Source organism: Vicugna pacos, chromosome 18 (assembly GCF_048564905.1).
Source record: "Vicugna pacos chromosome 18, VicPac4, whole genome shotgun sequence".
NCBI classification, from domain to species: Eukaryota; Metazoa; Chordata; class Mammalia; order Artiodactyla; family Camelidae; genus Vicugna; species Vicugna pacos.
The window spans coordinates 44,095,296-44,117,089 of NC_133004.1; the positions used below are offsets into that span (position 1 = coordinate 44,095,296).

A 21,794-nucleotide genomic window follows, 5' to 3' on the forward strand; every position below is an offset into this window, starting at 1 on the left:
CAGCTTCCTCGCCTTCCCCTCCTGTTCCGGCTCTCTCCCCACTGGGATTTTGATCTCACAACAATTCCGAGCTGGCACCAGCCCATGGACTGTTTCTCCCCTACTCTGTTTCCCAAAGACTGAGCCAAAATGCTGTCTGCTGTCCGGGAGGAGCTGTGAATTCATGAATGGACACAAAGAAGTCGCCCGGGGCCAAGCTGGAGAAAGGGAGAGACTCTGACGGCCCCGGGCCAGCTCTGGCCTGGGCTGCCCTTGCCCCTGTGGGACAGACAGACAGACCCCCCTTTGTCTCCTGGACAAATCTCTTTAGTCCTCTGCCCCGGGGATTTGGGGCTGCCACCGCCAGGCACAAGCCCAGCCCAGCAGGGGCGGCCTCTGCAGTTTCCCTGGGTCTGCGCTCATCTGGGAGAGGAGGCCTGCTTCTCTCTGGGGGCTACAGACCCTGGCAGGGCCCAGGTCAGAAGGACAGGGAGAAACTGCAGAAGCTCTGAGGCTGGGGAGCTGGAGGGGAGGGCAAACACCTGGGATGCGTTCAGCCCAGGCCCAAAGGGAGGCAGCGGTGGGGACAGGGCAAGCTTATGCCCTGCCTGGGACTGCCTGGAGAGACCCCAGGGCTATGGTTTAGAAAGCACACCTTTTCCAGACCCCTCCCAGACCTGGTCAGTAGGAGCCTGGGGCCACTCCATCTTTAAAACTTTTACTGATAAATGATGTCCAGGAAAGTGTGTGTCTTGCCATTATGGCTGGAAATCTGAACGCGCCTACGGGATCAGCACTCAGATCAAGTCACTCAATGTCACCAGTCGCCAGAGACCCCTCATGGCCCCTAGTCACTGGCCCCTGCTCCCAAAGGTTACCACTGTCCCAGCTTTTATCCTCAACGACTCCTGTTGCTGATTCTCAAAGTTTATAAAAGTAGAATCGGAGAGTGTATCCTGTTGTTTGACGCCATGAGCGTGATGCCCCGTGTCTCTGAGGCAGTGTGTGCTCACTGGTTCTCTCTGCTGCCTCGGTCCGTGGGGGACCCTCCGCAGTGCATTTCCATAATACTCTGGATGGACAGTTGGGTGGCTTCCAGAACTCTCTTGGGGACCAGCCCGTCCCCTCTCCCAGCTGTAATGCTGTAGGTTGGAGGACGAATGCCTGGTCTGGGAGATTGATTTCCGATGTAGACTTACATGTTTGAAACATTTTGTTTTAGAAGATTTTAACAAAATTATTGAAGCAGTAAATGAATATGGTAGCCAGTCAGGCAGCACAGAAACAGAAAGAAAAGAAGTAATATTTCCCTCCTCCCCGGGCTCTCCGTGGGGGTTTCCTTTCACACTTCCCACTTTTCTAAAACAGCAAACTGGCCCTGTCCCTGGAATCATGTGACCGTGGGCAGCCGAGGTACTGGCTGCATAGACCTATGTCTCAGGAGTCTGTCTATTCCAAAGTTTCTGAAGGTTTTGAAAGACTGAGACTGTTGCTGACTTGCTACCTGGAGTCTGAATGACTTAATAAATGACTGGTTATTTGCCAAGCATCACCTGTTGCGTGCAGGCTCTGTGTTGATACCAGGAAGACGAAGAGGAATCAGGGCCAGTCCCCAGGTTTGCAGTCTTCGGGCCAAGGCAGACCCAGAAGCACCCAAATATGTATCATCTGTGCTATGATAGAGGTTGCACAGGCAGCTGTGGGAGTCCAAAGGGAAGAGCCACTCTCTCTGCCTAGGAGTGCCCCAGGAAGAGAAAGGAGGGAAGGAGGTTCCTGCAGGCAACTTGAGCAGTGGCCCAGAGGTGAGAGAAAGCAACTTACAACCCTGTCTGGATGGCATATGAAGGTGGGGATTGAGGAAGATTTTTCAGTGCCAGGGGGCCATTTGACCTGGGCTCTGAAGGCTGAATAGGAGTTTACCAGGTGGAGAAGAGGGAAAGGGACTTTTAAGCAGAAGGGACAGCGTGTGGAAGGTCCAGAGGCATGATGACTGTGGGCCATGGGGAGCGCTTTCCTGGGGTGGGGGGAGACTGTAGGGACTGAGTCAGGGATGTGAGACAAAGGAAGTAAATCCCCCGGAACACAGAGTCTCCTAGCCCACGCAGAGGCCGCCTGGCATTTTTGTTCTTGGCCTTGGCACAGGCATTAATGCTCTTAGTCCTCCAGGGCGTTGCCTTGGGTGGTGGGACCTAGGAGTCTCGGGGACCTGAAAGTCTTAGTGTGAACTTTCCAACGTGGGAGGGACCGACAAAGCCAGGGTCCAGGGGGACTGGGGATCATGAATGACTTGCGGCCGGGGCCGCTCTGACCACTGGCCAATGAAGTGCTGGTTTCAGGGTCTGGGAAAGGGCTCTGTCCCATCTCTTCCTTTGCTTCCAGATCCATAACCAGTCCTCTTGGAGAGGATGACCAGATGCGTTATGCCACATACTTCCCACGTCATTATACAGGTTTAAAGGCTGATTTTCAGTTATACAAGTAAAACCTGAATATCATCTTATAAAAATTCAAACACGACAGGTCAAATTATCTTCCACCCAATCCTGGAACTTAAAAAATGAGGAGAGGAAGACATGCGTGACCAGCACCCCCAAATCCGTCCATCCCTCCTGCTTTCCTCTGGCCTCTTTTTCTGCGTTTACCATTCTTCTGTTGTTAAGCATTCGAGTTAATTCCCGTGACTAGTGTTCGTCCCGCTCTCTGTGACTTTTAGTCACAAGCCAGGTTTTTAATGAATCTAACTCAGAACTTCTCACCAGGGAACTTTAGAATTCCCGATGCCTGGGTCCCAGCCCCAGAGAGTCCAGCCTGTCTGGTTGAGGGCGTAGCCTGGGCATCGGCAGATTTAAAAGCTTCCCAGGTGATCCTTTTCCTTGGCACTTAGAAATTGCCAAGAAACTGACATGACAAAAACCAGCTATTTTAAAGTGAACCGTCCAACGGCATTTAGTACATACACAGTGTTGTGCCACCGCCACCTGTATTCAGTAAACGTTGCCACCACCCTGAAAGGAACCCCTGTACCCATTAAGCAGCTTCTCCCCCCACCCCCAGCCCCTGGGGACCCCTAATCTGCTCTCTGCCTCTATGAGTTTGCCTGCTCTGGACATTTCATATAAGTGGGACCACACAACATGGGACCTTCCGCATCTGGCTTCTTTCACTGAGCGTTGTGTGTCTGAGGCTTATCCTGATGGTGGCAGACGTTATGTCTGAATAATATTCCGCTGTGTGGTTGGGCCGCTTTATTCATCCATCCGTCCATTTCCTGGGTGGTTCTTAATGTGTGGCCAAGACTGAGAAACACCGGCCTGACCTCTTGTGAGTCTCATCTTCAAATTGGATTATTCGTAACTACTTTGCAGGGATGTTAAGGGAAGTATCTGAACATCCCTGCAAAGTGCACACCAGTAAGAAAACGGTGCCTGGGCTCCCGGGGGAGCTTCCCAGGGAGAGGCGAGGACACTCTCTGAGCACCGCCGTGTGCCAGGTGCCCACGCGGGCTCTTGAGCCGTACTGTCTCCTGATGCCTGCAGGCTACGGCTACAGTCTCCTTTTACACACAAGGAAGCTGCAGCCCAGAGACGTTAAGGCATTTCCCCTGTGTCACACAGCAGCTAAGGGACCAGGCAGGGATTTTCCACCCCGCTCTGCCTGACTCCCGAGCCCTGCCCCCTCCAGTTCAGGGTGGGAGTCAACTTTCTGTCCTAATCTCCCTCCCAGCTCAGTTTGGGAGCTCTCCACATGGAGTTGCCCACCGCACCCCCACCCAGTGTCGTGGCCACTAAGCGTGGTCATCTGATGGCAAGGGTTGGCCACAGAATGGGGATTCTGTTCTCCTGAGAGGAGCAGAAGGCCCACTTCCCTCCGTAAGTTGAACCAGAGGCAACCTGCTAGAAATGCCGACCCTTTTAAGAGAAATTTCCCACTGTCTTGCAAGCTGCCTAGCTGACTGCCAGCTCTGGTCCAGAACATCCTAAATTTCATCTCTGCATTTCAGCTGTCAAAAATCATTCCCTTGTGCCTCTCCTGGGGAGTGGGTAGACAAACCATTATACGTCTTGTACGCTGGACTGGTTCCCACCAATGAGAAGGAAGGAACCGCGGTCCAGGCAGCAGCATGGATGGATCTCACATGCATTAAGCTGAGTGAAAAAAGCCAAACTCAGAAGACCAGGGGGAAAAAAAAAGGCTGGAAAGGTTGAGATGATGGCCAAGAATGGTAATGTTAGGAGAACTCAGTTTCTTCTCATATAAACCAGGTTTGCCTTAGATACGTTTTCAGTAGAAAATAAGTGAATCCCTGTTTGGCATTCAAAACACAGTTTCTTTTCACCTAAGGATACACTTTGAGGTGGGGAGGGTGCAGCTCAGGGGCAGGGTGCGTGCTTAGCATGCACGAGGTCCTGGGTTCAATCCCCAGTCCCTCCTTTTAAACAAATAAATAAATAAACCTAATTAACCCCCCAAAGAATACACTTGACTTTATACAATCAATCCTCTTTAGATATTAAAATAAAAAGATCTGCAGGGCTGCAGTGTGGCCCCGTGTATGTGACCTTCCGGGACAGGCAAAGCCGCAGGGACGGGGACAGAGCGGCGGTCACGGGGCTGCGGGAGGGACTGGGTACAGGCGGCAGGTGTGCGTTTCGGGGCTTGGGGTGGGTGATGGACCTGTTCTTGATCTTGCTTTTGGTGGTGGTGGTTACCCAACTCTCCATTTGCCAAGACTCATAAAAAGCTGTAGTGGAAAAAGGGAAGGTTTACTGAGTGTAAATTGAAAGGCAAATTGAAACGGAAACAACGAATTCATTGTCCTCGTCAAATGCCTGCCTAGAGGTTCATGAAGAGAGAAAGGAGGCCACAGGAGTTAAAGAAAAAGTTCTCGGTTCTTGAGGGCTGTGGGAACTCTGTTTCTTGGGTGTTTGCCCCTGGCCCCGGGCCCTGTCCCCCCGGCCCCCCCCCCTTGCCCTATTCAAAGTAGCTGCAGCTCGGGTGGGAGACAAGGAGAGTTTTGTGGAGCCCAGAAATAAATAAATAACCGTCCACCCTGGGTCGCCATGGCAACCGTGACATCACCCTTGGACCCCAGTGGCTGGCACCACCGATGGCTTGTTGGTGTTTGTTAAGGGGACAGAGAGGGCAGCCCCGCAGCAGGTGGGGGGGACTTGGCGGTTTCCCCCCCGGGGGAAGGGTGTCCACCGCGCCCCTTCACAGTGGACCTCTGACCCCCACCCCCCTGACCAGCTGGAGGGACTGTAAATTAGCACAGCCTCTTTTGGGGGCTTTTGGGCAGAATCCATCGAAGTTAACACTGTGTGTACCTGTGTTAGTGTGTCCAGGGCAGTGTAACCAATGAACACACACTTAGTGCCCCGAAACAACAGAAATTTGGTCTCGCGCGGTTCTGGAGGCCAGAAGCCCATGGAGCTCCAGCCCCTCGGGACGGTGGTCCCCTGGGCGTGCACGGTGTAAGACCCACCGGGCTGTTCCCTGGGAGCTATACTGTGTGTCAGTTTGCGTAAAGAAAATTGACAACAGGAAGTGAAGAGGCAGCCCAGTATTTAGCGAAGCTCTGTAAGCACTTTGGGGATTAGGCACAAAGTGTCGGGTAGTCCAGGAGAAGTGTACTAGAGAGAGAGGGTGCGAGGGAGGGAGGGAAGCAGAGGCGGCAAACGGGAGGCGAGGGAAAGAGGACCCCCCCCCGTCACCAGCAGGGGGCCGAGGTCTTCAGGCCTCCTGGGAATTCTGTGACCAGCGCGGCTCCCGGCTTCCCGGCCAAGCTTCCAGGAACTGTGTCTCCTTCCAGGTTTATGAACCACCGAGTCCCCGCCCACAAGAGGTACCAGCCCACGGAGTACGAACATGCCGCCAACTGCGCCACCCATGCTGTGAGTCGGCCTGGAGGGGCTGAGAGCTGAGGGGGACACTTCCGGGTGGGGGTCGGGGGGGCAGCCTCTTTGCCCGTGGAGAGATTCAGGGTCTCCATTCCACGGCGATGTCCCAAGGGGCCTGTTCCTCAAGCCTTCCGTGGCCCTAGGAGGAGTGAGTGGGACCTCGAGGGAAGACAGTGGCCCTGAGCGTGCCTCTCTTTTGCTTTAAGATGTAGACTCACATTGTCCAGCTTGGTAGCCACTGGCCTCGTGCGATTGAAATGTGACTCATCTGAACTGAGGTGTGCTGCGAGTGTAAAATACGCCCCAGCTTTTGAAGACTTAGCGTGAAAAAAGAATGTAAAACTCTCCTTAATAATTTGTATATTAATTACTAGTTGAAATGACATTTTGGATCTATTGGGCTAAACAAAATATGTTGTAAAAATTAGTGTCACCCATTTAATTTTTCTTTTTACAAATGTGACTGCTAGGAAATTTACCATCACCTGTGCCACCTGCGTTACGGTTCTGTTGGCTGGAGCTGCTGGAGCCTCTCTCTCTAGGAAACATGCTCCCAGCACCCAGAATTGGGCAGACCCTTCCAGGGGCCTCCTGCCCCCAGTGCTTTGCAGAGTTCTGAGATTTCTCAGAGGGAACACTGGATAAACCACGATTTGCAGGGTGGGGGGTTTTCAAGTGGACATGGTGGGAGGGATGTATTCTTCAGAGAGAACCACACGTGCAGCAACGCAGTGGCATGAGGCAGCCTGGCCTGCCTGGGGATCTTATCAGGGCATCAGCGGACACAGAGGGTGGGGGCAGTGGCCAGAGATGCTTCTTTTTTTTTATATATAAATGAAATTTATTTCTCACAGTTTTGGAGGCTGGAAGTCCAAGATCAAGGTGCTGGCCAATTTGATTCTTTATTTTTTTAACATTTTTTATTGATTTATAATCATTTTACAATGTTGTGTCAAATTCCAGTGTTCAGCACAATTTTTCAGTCATTCATGGACATATACACACTCATTGTCACATTTTTTTTCTCTGTGAGTTATCATAACATTTTGTGTATATTTCCAGAGATGCTTCTTGAAGACAGAAGATTTGGTTTTCCATTTTCCCACTGCATCCTCTAGAGCTATGCTGTCCAGTATGGTAGCCACAGGCCTCGTGCAGCTGTTGGAATTGAAATTGAAATCAATTACAATGAAATAAAATGAAAACTTCAGGTCCTCTGTGGTACAAGTCACATTTCAAGTGCTCAGTAACTCCATGTGCCTAGTGGCTCCCACATTGGACAATGCAAGTCTAGAATGTTTCTGCTGTCATGGGAAGTTCTGCTGAACAGGGCGGGTCTGGAAACTTCCCTCCATCTGGGAAGTTCTGTCACACAGGGCAGGTCTGGAACCTTCCCTCCATCTGGGAAGTTCTGTCAGACCTGCAGGTCTGGGTAAGAGGCTCGGGTTGCTCAGGGCACAGTACGCACCCAGACCCCACTCCGAGGTGGGTCTGGCAGCCCCTCTGCCCTTCTTCCAGCTCTGGATCATCCCCAGCATCCTTGGCAGCTCCAACCTCTACTTCCTGTCGGACGATGACTGGGAGACCATCTCTGCCTGGATCTATGGCCTCGGCCTCTGTGGGCTCTTTGTGGTGTCCACCGTGTTCCACACCATCTCCTGGAAGAAGAGCCACCTCAGGTACCTGCGTCCAGCCCGAGGGAGGAGGCGCGTGCCCGGCAGGGTGACCAGGGGCCGGAGCCCACGGCGGGCCGAGGGTGAGGCAGGATGCTTCTGGGCACACTTGGCTGAGCCAGGAGGGACCCAGGACGGAAGACCCTTGTGCCATCTTTGCTTCTGGCAGACGGAGTTGAGTCCCACCTGGGCGGACCACCCATGTGATCCTCATTTGCTCACCTCTGAGTGGCCGAGGGGCAGGCCCCTCCCTCCCAGGCTCATTATCAGGGACCCTCATAACCATTCTACTAATCTCCCCCTCTGGGCACCCTGGGTGTTTGCGCTCTGCAGATGTCACTCCTGATCGGTCCAGTAATTCTGCCATTAGAATCCTGGATTTTAATTTTGATTTGTTGTGTTCTTAATTTTAAAAAAATCGTGGCAAATACACATGACACAAAAGTTACCATCTTCACCATTTCTAAGTGTGCAGTTCAGTGGCATTAAGTACGTTCACACTGTTGTGCAGCCATCACCACCGTCCGTCCACAGATTTCCACCTTCCCAGACCGAAACTCTGTCCTCATGAAATGCTAACTCCCCAGTGTCTGTGAATTTGACTGCTCTGTGTGCCCCCTGTAAGTGGACTCGTATAATATTTATCCTTTTGCGAGCACAGTGTCCTCAGGGTTCATCCACGCTGTAGCAGGTGTCAGAATTCCCTGCCTTTTCAAGGCTGAACCGTATTCGTTGTGGGGAGGGACCGCGCTTTATCCATTTGTCCGCTGGTGGACGCTTGGGATGTTTCTTCCTTGTGTGACGGGCTTCTCGCATCGGCACCTTGCATCGGCTCGTCCACGTGGCAGCTTGTGGAATCCCTGACTTGTGGGTGATGACACTGAACTTGGATGGTGGTGGGACTTGCTCCAGGTCACGGAGTTGGTCGTGTCCAAGCCAGAGCCGATTCCTGGATTCCAGGGCCCCCACGCAAAGTCAGGGGACAGCCTGGTCCATTGCAGCAGCTTCAGTGACCACTGGTCCCCACGTCCAAGGCCCCTCTTGCCCCTAGAAGCCCCGTGACCCTGCTGTGTCCCACCCCCTCCCGTCCCCATTCTTTTCTCTCCGTGGGCCCTGCTTGAACCTGCTGAATGGGTGTCCTGTGGCTGCCATGATGAATTACCACACTCTGGGTGGCTTGAAACAACAGGAACTTAATCTCTCATAGTTTCAGAGGGCAGAGGTCCGGGGTCGGGGTGTCAGCAGGGCCGTGCCCCTAGGGAAGGCTCTTTCCCGCCTCTTCCAGTTTCTGGCAGTTCCCACGGTTCCCTGGCTTGTGGCTGCATCACTCTAACCTCCGCCTCTCTTTGCAGCCTTCCTCCCCGTGTGCCTCTGGGCCCCAGTCTCCCTCAGGAGCTTAGCTGTGTGGTTCTGGCCCAAGGCTCCTGATGCAGTCAGGATGCTGGCTGGGGCCGCCGGCACCTGAAGCTTGACAGAGCTGGAGAAGCCACTTCTGAGGCGGCTCCCTCACAGGGCTGGCAAATGGGTGCTGGGGTTTAGGGGGTGCAAAGTCCTCGTGTGGACCTCTCCACGGCCACATGGCTCATTCCCCCCAAAGCCTGTGATCCCAGAGAACAAGGCAGAGGTTGTCATATGGTTTATGCTCTGGCCTCTGAAACCACAGGCCATCATCTCTGCCCCCTTCTGCTGGTTCCATGCACTTGCCCGCCTCGCTGGGTGGGGGGGGGGCGCACAGGGGTGTGAATTCCAGCAGGTGGGGCCCCTCGGGGCTGTTGTGACGGCTGGCTGCCGCCCTGCTCAGACGTACTGAGAACCCGAGGACTGTAACTTGCCCTTCAAGGTGAGGTTGTAGCAGGAGCAGGCCGATGCTAATGAGCACTGGCTGCTGTGTGCTGTGCTGAGGCCTGGCTCGCCGAGTCCTCCCGGCCGTGCGTGCGGGGCTGTTGGTGCCCTCCTGTTCCGCAGACCAGGGAACTGAGGCTCAGGAGGGTGGTGACTTGTTCAAGGTCGTGGTCTCCACCTGGTAGGGCTGGACTGGAACCCAGGTCTTCTGGCTCCGGAGCCCGGACCTGAACCTGAGTGCTGGCTCCCAGAGGGTCTTCACGGAGCACCAAGATTTGTTGGTTTTGCTCTTATTTTTTTTAATGAAAGGTGAATAGAATAAATAAGCATTTAATTTTCCATGTTTTCTTCTGTTTGCTATGCTTCTATTGCATATGCATTTTCTGTTTATTTTTTCATTTTTTATTGAAGTATAGTTGGTGTACAGTATTACGTCAGTTACAGGTGTACAGCATAGTGAGTCACGACTTTTTTTACAGGTTATAATCCATTTATGGTTACGACGCCACGCTGGGTCTGCTCCCTGTGTTGCGCAGTGCCTCCTTGTAGCTCATTTATTCTGTACATAATAGCTTGTCCCTCTGACTCCCCGACCCCTATCTGGCCCCTCCCCGAACCCCCTCCTCACTGGTAACCACTAGTTTGTTCTCTGTATCTGTTTTTTTCCTTCTTTTTATTGTCTTGTTTATTATGTTCTCTATATCTGTGAGTCTGTGTTTTGCTCTTATTTTTAAGCCACTGAATTCTTTATCATTTGAAATCTTTTCAGAAGCCCAGTATATAGGACAGAGTGCAGAGTTGTTCTGACCACATCATGGGAGGAGGATGGCGGGGGTGGGGAGGAGGGTCCTCGGCGGGACCCCTGCAGCGTCTCCATTCAACCCCTAGGGTGACGGGGAGCCTGGTGGGAAAATCACTGGTCTGGTCACTCACAGATGGGGACGCTGAGGCCTGAGGGGTCGTGGCTGGATAGAGGCACGTCAGTCCTGAGCCCGGGCCACCCCGAAGCACGTTTGTCCAGGGCAGCCCTGTAACCCGCCTTCTCGCCGCAGGACCGTGGAGCACTGCTTGCACATGTCCGACCGCATGGTCATCTACTTCTTCATCGCGGCCTCCTACGCGCCCTGGTGAGTGTTTCTGCGGGGCCTCGGGGGGGTGGGGGGGCTGACTTCCTCTCTATTCTTTGTTTGAATTTCTTTTTGTATCCAGTTGGGTGGTATCTTGGCTCAACACAAAATAATGCAGGTGAAAGGTGCCCTCCACCCAGTCCCCCTCCTGGAAGCAACTACGTGGCTCCCGTTTCCCGTGTGTCCTTCTGGAGTGATTTTGTGCAGAACAGAGCGAATGTGTATGTGTGTGTGTATCTATATAGACATACATTTACATGGGATGCGTATGTAAATATGTAAATACACACGTTTTATATTTATAAATTTATACTTATACTTTCCTACTGTTTTCCTTTTGTTTTTTTATTTTTAATTTTTTTTTATTCTTTCTGCTTTCCTGCTTTTTTATGGCTCACAAGTTAATTTGCTTTGCTTTGCTTTGCTTTGGAGCAGGGAGAGGTAACCAGGTTTATTTATTTACTTATTTTCATGGAGGTGCTGGGGATTGACCCCAGGACCTCATGCATGCTAGGCATGCCCTCTACCACGGAGCTAAACCCTCCCCCTCACAAGTTTATTTTTATTATTTTTTTTGGTGAAAATTTAAAAAACTTTTTTGACGCATTCGTACTTGTAATACAAAAGGAAATCGGGGGAAGGGCATAGCTCAAGTGGTAAGGCACATGCTTAACATGCATAGGGTCCTGGGTTCAATCCCCAGTACCTCCTCCCAAAATAAATAAACCCAATTACCTCCCCACTAAAATGAAAAAAAATGTAAAGTTAATACAAAAGGAAATATGCTATACAGACTCTGTAGTTTGCTTTCATTCTCTTAGTTGTGTACTTCGGGACATCTTTCCACATTAGTATTTTGCAGATTTCTGTACTCTTTTTTGATGGCAGCATAATGTTCCCTGGCCACGCTATTTATGGGTATTTATGACCTTGGGACACGCCCTTTCTTTGCTGTAACAAACAGGGCTGCATTGACTGTCCTTGCTGGTGTCTCAGCACAGGCGCTCAGTCACGTTGGCTCGAATCAGGTGAAATTGTTAAGAGGCAACCCTTTTTTGATCTACCAAAACTGCAGGGCTCCTATGGCGAGCCGGTCTTTGTTGGGGAGAGCCAAGAACTGGACGCTGGGTGGTGGCAGCGGGCCTCAGCCATCTGGTTAACTGTTGCTGGGTCACCCTGCACAGTTTATACCAGTTAAATTCCCCCAGCCAGTGCCTCAGGGTTTTCGGAAGTCCTGGAATAAAGAAACACTCCGGTCAGGTCACGTGCTGGGAGCCTGGGAGCCTGCAGAGCCCCGTGAGGGGAGAGGGACCCCTCCCCTCCCCTTTTGGGCATGTTCTGTGGGGCCAGGACACTGAGGCTCTCGTCGACAGAGGGGGTTCTGGACAGGACAGTGATGGCATGGTGAGGCGGGCCTGTGTGCAGGCAGCCACGCAGCTCAGAGGACGCCCCGAACAGTCACGGAGTCGGACAGCACGAGTTCTGGTCCTGGACCAGCTTTCCCAGCCATGCCCTCTGGGATGATTGCTGAGTCTCTCTGAGCCTCAGTTTCCTGACCAGTAAAACGGAGACAATGATAGTGCACCCTTGCTGGTGCTGCAGCGAAGAGAGATGAGCTAAGGGCACAGTGACCAGCGCACAGACGTCATTCACGTGATTAACGAGGCAGGACCATGTCCTGAGTGATACAGATAATCAAGTGTGACCCAGAGTCTTCCTTCCCCGAGGCTTCAGCAAACAAACAAAACAGAATTATACAGATTGAGGAGGGCAAAAGAAAAATTACGTCCACTGCTGGACGAGGAAAAAGACGGTGCTGTGATTCGAGAGCCAGAAGGTTCCGGAACAGAGTGGAGCAGCAGCAGGATGCATGAGATTCTGCTTCACCCGTCAGCAGCCACCCTGGGGGTTCCTGCCGGTAACTCACACTTGCAAGGGCATCCTGGTCTTTCCTCTCTACTGACTGGAGGCCGCCAGAGGAGGTTCCGTGCGAAACGTGTGAGGTGAGGAGGTGAGTAATGGGGGCAGCGCCTGGGGCACAGCCGTCCAGCGGCGCCGGTGGCTTTGGACTGTGTCCGCTGTGTCTCTGAGCTGGACCACATTTTCTAGGATTCCGTCCCCCGTGCATGCCGGGTGGGAAGGTGGAAGGGAAACAGCGCCCCCTGGTGTGCAGTACTGGGGCTGTTGCTTACACCCACTGCCCTGATCTGAAGGCTCGTCCGCCCGCGTGCAGCTCCAAGCTCAAGTCTCCCAGCTTCTGCATGTCGCCCGCATCGTGTAGGTTGGTACCGAGAGGCTGATGCAGGTCCAGCTTGTCCTCCTGCTCCCCCGCTGCAAGTTCCAGGGTTTCTTCTGACTGCTGGCCCTGCTAACCTGCAGGGACTTCAAGCCCACGCGACCAGAAAACGGAGGTAACTAAACAAGAGTGCAAAGATGAGAGGACCGCGCAATGGGCAGAAATGGGAATGGAGACAGCACACCTTAGTCAACAAGTCGGAGACCAAAGCTAATTATGATGGAAGGAATCAGCAAAGAACTGTGTAAAAACGACTGCAAATCGGATGTTATTGCTCGTAGCTTATATGTTACTGTGTAAAGAAGCAGAACTGCTTCATGCCTTTACGGATGTAATGTTGAAAACATAACCTTTGGATAAAAGTAAATGTTTGCAGAGGGGGAGGGTGCAGCTCAGTGGCGGAGCACGTGCTAAAATAAGCATGCACAAGGTCCTGGGTTCAATCCTCAGCACCTCCATTAAAGATAAAATAAATAAACCCAATTACCCCCCCTACAAAATTAATAATTAATAATCTTATGAGAATCCAATTGTATAAACCAGTTTTTCATTAGGCTCCAATGAGAAGAATGGTAAGAGATTATAAAGTGCTGGTTTGCAGTGAGGGAAAAAAAAAAGACTGCAAATCAAATACTGACAAAGACAAGAGAATCAGGAGAATGCACATTGTTTTAAAAAAAAAGCCGAACTTTAAAGCAATCAGAGAGAAGCTGGTGGAAATGAAGGACAGACAGATGCTTCAGATATTGAGGCTGGAAAAGCAAATCTCTTCCGAGGGGGAAACGTCTGGCCTCCACACGTGGCCACAGCAGCGTGAGTGCTGGAGCACGTGGAGGCCTGCAGTCCGCTGAAGGTGCACCTCAGAATAAGCTATCGGTGAGGGTGTCGTGTGGCTGTGAAAACAAGCAACCGCTCTCATGCATGGAAAGGCAGGGAAAACAGTGCCCATGAGAAGTTCTTGGGGAAAAAAAGAAAACCATATTGACAACAAAATCTAGCTAATTAAGAGAAGATGGAAAAAGAGAAAGGAACTCAAGAATGGTGCTGAACACTTTAAACACCGGACCAGCATTAAGCAGCCGTGCGGGTTATGGTTATAGAACAGCATGTGAACGGTGCAAACCTTGAGAATGTAAAACTAACAGTGTCCCCGAGGAAGGTGGGCTGTTGGTGGAGCACGCGGGGAGGCTGCTGCTTCTGTCTTCCAGGGCAGGGGGCGAACCGACAGCAGTGACAATGGAAACGTAAACTAAAATCCCCAGCGTCCTGGCGTTTTTCATAATTTATCTTTAGGGTCAAAAGTGACTTTCAGGAAGAGGAGATACTTGTTTGAAGTTGAGCAGGAAGTTTTTTGGTTTCATTTTCTTCTGTTCAAGTCCAGTTAAAATTAAATGTAATACTTTTAATGAAGAATGATGCAAGTTAATTTGATTCTCACCACTTCTCGCCTTCTTCCATCCTTTCCTCTGCCGTTTCCTCGATCCCACTTTAAGCTCACTCTTGTCCTCATGGGCGGCGTCTTTCTGTCTGCTTGGGGAGATCTGGAATGATGCTCACTGATGGTTCCTTTTGGTAATGAGATGAGTTATTACTATTTTTTTACCTTTAAACTTTCCAACATTACTTAACTTCTTTATAATAACAATTGGACTCTGAGCAGGTTACGTTTTTTCCAGAAGTTTTACAAAAGATACTCTCATTCAAGAAATTCATTCCAGGGAAAAAAAACCTGAAAGGACCACCCCCCTGCCCCGACCATTAATTGTTCCTTTCTAGATGAAACTGCTCTTGGCACTTGGGAATGGGTTAAGATCTGTTTCTGTGCATTCACACTTACCTTCACATGTACAAATAATACAGTCATGTCGCTCTTGACTCAGCCCCGGCCTGCCCCCACCGTCCCCTGCCCCGGAACTGTGTCTTGGAGATCTGTCCTTGTAAGTACAAACAGAACATCTTCATGTTTTCCAAACTATTGTCAACGTCCCACAGGACGGTGTGTTATTAGTCAGGGGACAGAAACCATACAATGATTTGAACATGGAAATTTTAACATGAAGGGTTGAATTTGCAGAGAATTGACTAATGAGGGTCAAAGACAATTCCAAGGCATCCAGCATTGGCAGATAGAAGGGACCAGTACTGCCAGCCCCCTCCTCCACCCGGGGCTGAGATCGCACCTCATCGGAAAGCGCAGGGCCCTGGTGCACTGGATGGCAGAGAAGATACTGGAAATCGGCCGTCCCGGGGGCAGGGGGAGAGGCACCAGGCTTCAGCACTTGCTCTGCGCCGGGGGAGCTGCTGCAAACAGCCCCCCTCTGCAGGAACCTAGAGCATTTCTGTGCAGTTTCGTCGTGCGGACGGCTGCTGGCTGGGAACCCCCGTGGCTGCGTGTGTGTGGACCTGAAGAGTGGGTGTGGGAGCAGCTGTGGGGCCGGGGCCCCAGCCTGCCCTGTGCGGGGTCCCCGGCTGCACTGCTGTTACCCACGCCAACAGCGAGAGGAAAGACGTGGAGGCCAAATGCGGGAGACGCCTGGGCCCTGCAGGCGCCTGGCCCTGGAGACGCCGCTGGACCAAGCAGCGGGCAGCAAAGCCCAGGTTCTGGGAGCCTGGGGAGAGGCCCGCAAGAACGGGCAGCAGGGGCCGCTCCTCCTGCGGTCTGTCCGCCGCTCTCTGCTGACGCACTTAACGCTGTGCGGCTGCCGAGGAAGATGCTCACGGGGCCCCGCTCCGTTATCGCCCAGCCGGCAGGGAGGGGGAGTGTGGAAGGGAGGGGCGGGGCCCTGGTAACCCGCACAGGGGGGCGCCAGCCTTATTTCCCCGCCTTTGGGTGGACAGTGCGTGGTTTGCAGGCTCTTCTATTGGGACGGATGCCGCGGGGCAGGTCCTGTCCTGTGCCTCTGTGAGCCCACAAAACAGCGTGTGTCTGGCTGGCCCCTGGCCCTGCAGTACCTGGGTCACTGGGCACGTGCCCGTCAAAGTTTGGTAGGTTCTCCAAATGGCCTTTACTCACTTGTATTCCCACTTCTCCCTCATGCTTGGGCATCATCAGTTTTTGCTAATTTTCCTCAAATCGTTGCTTACTGTTTTGGTTTCTTTTTCTGTCTCTCCACGTGTCTTCCCGTGTGAGCCCATGTCCCACACGTGGAGCCCCAGGGGACACGGCTTCTCTGGGCTCAGTGTTCCTGTGGCAGGCTGGCTGTGGAGGGCGAGGTCCCAGCACCCCCCTCAGGCCGTGCCCTCGGCTCTCCCTCCCAGGCTGAACCTCCGTGAGCTGGGCCCCTGGGCCTCCCACATGCGGTGGCTGGTCTGGATCATGGCGTCTGTCGGCACCATCTATGTCTTCTTCTTCCACGAGCGGTAAGCCAGGGCTGGGTGGGGGGCAGGCGGCTCAGGAGGGCGGGGTGCCTCCAGCAGGGTCTCCTCCCTGGCCCTGGTGAGATCAGACCCCAGGATGACCCCGGAAACATGAGGACAGCCACCAGGTCCCCAGCCCGTAGGGTCCACCTGAAGAGTAGAAAAAAAGACACTGTAGGTTCCTAGACTCACTGAACTGTGCTGTGTTCTTTGCCTTCCCTGAGCTGTGTTAGCAGAAGAGGGGGAGAGGCTCCGAGAGCTCCCCATTCCCGTCACTCCCATCCTGCAGGGTGGGAGTGAGTAAGTAGGGGGAGGAACACAGCTAGAGAAGTGAGAGGGAGGAACAGACCCCTGGAATCTCCCGGGGCAGCAGACAGGTGTCCGTGGGTGCAGCCGGTATCAACGGCGAGTGTGCTTGGATCCTGTGGGAAAGGTGCTGGGATCGACTAGCCATGCCTGCCCTGGGCTTGGGCGTGGTGGGTTCCCATAGGCATGCTGTTCCCAGCGTCTGCCATCCTCCAGTGTCATTTCGTGGATGTGGAAACTGGGTCTCAGAAGGAGAAGGAGACCCGCCCGGGGCCGCGCAACTCTGCCAGCACCTGCTGGGTGGAGAGGGTGGAATCTGAGCCCAGGAGGGCTCGGCAGGGGGCAGAGCCCCTTTCTCTTACTCCTCCGGTCAGGGCGTCCCCTCCCACCCACAGCCGGGACTCTGGACTCACGGGGAGGCTGCCCTGTGCCGAGACGGCTTGTCTTCCCGGCAGGTACAAGCTTGTGGAGCTGCTCTGCTACACGGTCACGGGCTTCCTCCCTGCCCTGGTCATCCTTTCCATGGTAAGTCCCACGTGCCTGGTGCAGGGCCTCGTGCCTGCCCGCAGGGGATGCAGGGTGACTCTAGACATTGTCAGGCTGAGCCTCTTCTCTGGCACACGGGGAACTGAGGCCCGTGGGCCAGCATGACTCGCCCACGGAGGCAGAAGAATGTGCAGGTGAACCCCAGGACTTGGCTCCCTGGTTTCTCCAGCACCTCCTCTCTCCGCTGGACCTTCAGTGAATTCATTAGTCCCTCTGGGCTCCAGTTTTCCCATCTCTTTAGAGATTAAATAAGAAACCCCGTGGAAAATGATTAGAACAGTGCCTGCAACTGAGTGAAGTCTAAATGACATAGGTGGCGATGGAGTCACAGTCTCAGGTTTCTGACACCCTCTCCGGGTCCTCCCCATCCTGAACGGCTTCCTGGCACAGGAGGGTGACTTTACCGCACGTGTTGAGCCCTTAGGGTGGGCAAGAAGCTTACTCACAAGACCTTGCTTTCCCCGTCCCGGGTGTCCCTGGAGACGGACCACTTCTGTTTCATGAATGAGGTTGCTCAGGCTCTGAGAGGGGAGGTGACCCCTAGGGGCTAAGCTGGAAGTTTAGCCCTGTAACCTGTGACCCCAAGGGCCAGGATCTTTGAGCGGCACCGCCTCGCCCTGTGAGTGGGGGAGCCTTGCAGAGAGGGGGAGTGAGGGCCCCCACCAGGAAGGAGAGGCAGCTCGTGTGTGTGCGCATGGGTCCCCTCTCCTCTCTGAGCCTCAGCTGTCACATGGGCACAGCCAACTCAGCCTGCCTAGTGCCTCCCTAGGCCAGATAACAGTTTCTTACTTTTATTTTTTTAATTTTATTTTCTATTGAAGTTTAGTTGATTTACAATGTTAACTTCAGGTCTACAGCAAAGTGCTTCAGTTATGCATATACATACATATATATTTTTTCTTTTCAGATTCTTTTCCATTATATGTCTTACTTCTAAATGATTCTTGTTGGCAGACGTTAAAAATTTATGTAGTCACATCTAGCAGGTATTTTTTTCCCCTTAATTTTATGGCTTTGTCTTAACTATGATGGTTAGAAAGATCTTCCCTTTTCTAAGTTTATATAAGTGTTTACCTATATTTTCTCCTGTTTCTTTTCAAGGTTTAACTTTTAATTTTTAACTCTGTATTCCCATTGCAATTTCTTATGGAAATGACGATCCCTCCTCAAACGACTAGCCAATTATTTATGTGCCATTTAAAAATACTCACTTTATCATGTGTTATCTTCATATGCATACATGGGGGTCTGTTTCATAGATCGGCCTACTTTCATGCTAGTAGCAAACCGTTTCACTTGCTGCAGCTTTAATTGTATTTTTAAAGTCAATACAGTTTTACCGTTTGCTTGTTTAATTCACTGACTGTCATTCTCCCTCATGCTTTTAACTGCATTATAACACTTGGTGGTGAAGTCTTGCCCCGTTAGGCTTCCTACTCAGTATTTTCCCTGTGATTTGTGTTCATTTTTACAAATGCCTTTTCCCCCAAGTTTATTTTTGTTTATATCTGTATAATTAAGTTACATCTGTTAAATTATGTAATAGCCATCAATTACATATTACATAATTTAAACACATATATACATATACTTATATACATGGAAGTGTATATTTAAATATATACTCACTGTGAAATATAAGTCCTGTCTGAAAATGTATAAAAGAACTGAAACCCCCCTCACCTCCTCCCCAGTGGGATGCCCTGGCTGCGCCCACCATTCACGGGTCCTTGTGGATCTTTTCCATGTTTTATTTCTATGCAAGTCAATGTGGCTATGCAGACATATTGACTTGTCTCTTTTCCTTTACAAAAATGAGGTCACACTGTGTGTGCTGTCTTGCAATGTGCTTTTCTCACGTGGCGCAATGTCATGGGCGTTTCCATGCCTGTCACATGGAGTCATACCCGCCCCACGGGGTTGTTGTGGAGGAGGCATTAGGTAATTCATGTAAGGCCCTTAGTACGGGGCCTGGCGCATCCTAAGTGTGGAGGGGTGTCACCGCAGTATGTCCTTAATGTTCATGCATCGTCCTCTCGGGAACTGGGTACATACCTGTACATATGTGCAATGAACTCAGGTGTTCAGAAGTCCCAGGTGGGGGTGGGGAGGGTGTAGCTCAGTGGTAGAGCACGTGCTTAGCACGCACGCGGTCCTGGGTTCAATCCCCAGTACCTCTGATAAAGAGAAAAATAACAATAATAATTTAAAAAATCAACACCTCTCCCCCAAATAAATAAATAAACAAAATGGTTAAAAAAAAAGACCACGCTGGATCTCCTCGTGGGGTGTAGACTGACCTCCACGAGAGAACACTGTGGAAAGTGACATCGCCTAATGGCAGGGATGGTGTGAGCCCCCTTCTCTGAAGCGATGAGTTCTCTGTATTTGTACATGCATGTGAAGTATGTATATATATCGTGGGTATGTAGACAGTTCTGGAAGGACACTCTGAAACACCGCCACTGGTGGTGAGCGGTGACGCCTGCAGGACGTGGGCCTGGGGGAGGTGGGGAGGCGGGTCTTCTCACTCCTCAGTCCCTCCCCATCTGCCTGAGCCCCTGCAACCAGCCGCTTACCCAGGTGTTCACATGCTCACCTCGGAGGGCTACCAGCACCACTTTCTTCTTAACTACTTTTTGCTTTTCTGTAAAATTTTCCACCATGGATATGTTTGCCTTTTAAAAATTTGATAAAATAGACACACAATTTATGATTTGAACCTGTTTTAAGTGTACAATTCATGAGCATGAAGTACATTCACGGGTGTGCAGTCCTCACCACCCTCCATCCGCAGAACTGTCTCATCTTCCCAAACTGAAACTCTGCACCCATTAGATGCTGACTCCCCACCCTAACCCAAGCCCCTGGGAACCACCCTTCTACCTCTGACCATGAATTTGACTCCTCCGGGGACCTCACCTAAGTGGAAACCTGCAGTATCCGTCCTCTTGTGTCTGGCTTATTTCACTCTGCGTAAGGTCCTTGAGGTCCATGCACGCTGTAGCCAGTGTCAGAGTTTCCTTTCTTTTTAAGGCTGAGTAATATTGCATTGTATAAAATAACATGAATAACATTATGCTTATCCATTCTTCCGTTGATGAACACTCGGGTTGCTTCCACCTTCTGGCTACGGTGAATAATGATGTCTAAGTATCTATTTGAGTCTCTGCTTTTGCTTCTTTGGGGATATACCCAGCTGTGTTACTTTTTAGAAAAGCTAAAAAGCTACAAAATGTTCTTTGAGATTTTGGTAGAAATATGTTACATGTGAGGATGAATTTGGGGAGAAATGACCACATCACCGTGTAGTGACTCCCCGCCATCCGCGTGTCTCCGTCTCGGGGGGGGCCGGGGGGGATGGCCGGGCGGTCCTGGTCTTCCTGGCTGCTCTCTGACCTGTGCTCGCTCTTGTCCTTGCTGACAGCCCAACACCGAGGGCATCTGGGAGCTGCTGACCGGAGGGGTCTTCTACTGCTTGGGCATGGTGTTCTTCAAGAGTGACGGGAGGATCCCCTTTGCCCACGCCATCTGGCATCTCTTTGTGGCATTTGGTGCTGGTACCCACTACTATGCCATCTGGAGGTACCTGTATCTGCCCAGCACCCTGCAGGCCAAGGTGTCCAAATGAGGTGGCCCAGACTGCACAGGACATTTAGGCTTTTGGAGCAGAGCATCATGGGGAGCGTTTCTGTGAACTGGAGCCCAGAGCACAGAGCCCAGGCCCATCTGCCCTCCCACGGGTAGACCTTCTGATGGGCCCAAGGTTACTTCTGGTGACAGCCAGACCATCTCTTGAGTCCTAGGAGAGAAAGAAAGCATTTAGTCATTTTTACGGAGGAGACGTTAACCCTGTAATCTGTTTCTATTCTAGACAAGTGTTTCCTAATACAACCAACATTAACATCGTCAGAAAAGGGGGCTGGCAAATTGAGGACTGATGGGCCAATACGTGCTTCTTAAGGTCCTGAGAAATCTGTCAGGGTGTCTGGTGGGTTATTGGTACATGGGTGGCCAGGGCCTCCTTCTCTGCCACCAGAGTCCTGGCTGGGGAGTTGTCCCCTGCTCAGGGAAGGTCACCCAGCTTGTAGCTCAGGGATGGCGGATAGCCGTGACCGTGGCAGACGTCACCAAGCAGCTGCAGCATGGTGTGCTACCTGACTTCTTCTCAAGAGGGCTCTGGGCAGCCACTACCAACCGACTCGGCACTCATGATGGCACCTCTTTGCCTTGCCTGCCCGTGTGCTGTGCAGTGGGGTCCTGGCCAGACCAGTTCAATGTCTCCGTGCTGGGGAGCATGCTTCTTTCCCGGAGTGGGCAGTCTGGGGCAGACGCAGGAGACGGAGGTGCGCCCAGAGCAGCCCCTGACGTTCTGTTCCACCACAGCTGGTTCTCACTGCAGAGGGGTGAGTGCTTGGGGGTGGGAAGCTGTTCCTTGGCCATTTCTTCTCTTGCCAAAAAAATCCAGAGAAGCTATGAGAGCCATTCGTGGGCGGGGATAGGGTGGGGAGGTGGGTAAGCAGATCCCAGGCACTTGCGTGGCTGCTCCAGATTTAGGGTCTGTGATGCCAGCATTGAGCTTCTTGCCGGGCACCAATCAGCGGCCCTTGGAGGCTTGGATCTGATGAACCCTAGAGGGAAGGCCTTGGCTAGTCTGATAGGGACCTGGGCAGAGCGTCAGAGGGATACCCAGCCTCTGAGGCCTCCAGGAGCCCAGCAGCAGGGCTTCCAGGGGCCCGCCCTCAGCACTCCCCCAGGGCCGGGCGAGCAC

At 52.1% G+C, this 21,794-nt stretch overlaps 1 protein-coding gene across 4 annotated transcripts in view; it reads left to right on the forward strand.

The window, feature by feature from the left end:
- The window catches only part of MMD2 (monocyte to macrophage differentiation associated 2), a 32,664-nt gene extending 11,791 nt beyond the window's left edge, over window positions 1-20,873 (forward strand). The window contains exons 1-7 of one of the 4 annotated variants that reach the window (XM_072942118.1): window positions 1,671-1,781; window positions 5,789-5,870; window positions 7,395-7,555; window positions 10,444-10,518; window positions 16,073-16,174; window positions 16,933-17,002; window positions 20,451-20,873. In XM_072942118.1, coding sequence (XP_072798219.1) covers window positions 5,793-5,870; window positions 7,395-7,555; window positions 10,444-10,518; window positions 16,073-16,174; window positions 16,933-17,002; window positions 20,451-20,654 — 690 coding nt within the window. In that variant the 5' untranslated portion in view covers window positions 1,671-1,781; window positions 5,789-5,792 and the 3' untranslated portion in view covers window positions 20,655-20,873. Of the gene's footprint in view, window positions 1-1,670; window positions 1,782-5,494; window positions 5,557-5,788; window positions 5,871-7,394; window positions 7,556-10,443; window positions 10,519-16,072; window positions 16,175-16,932; window positions 17,003-17,930; window positions 18,019-20,450 lie in introns of those variants that run through there. The other 3 variants (XM_072942117.1, XM_072942116.1, XM_072942119.1) reach the window with 3 other exon arrangements.
- The last annotated feature ends 921 nt before the right edge of the window (window positions 20,874-21,794 follow it).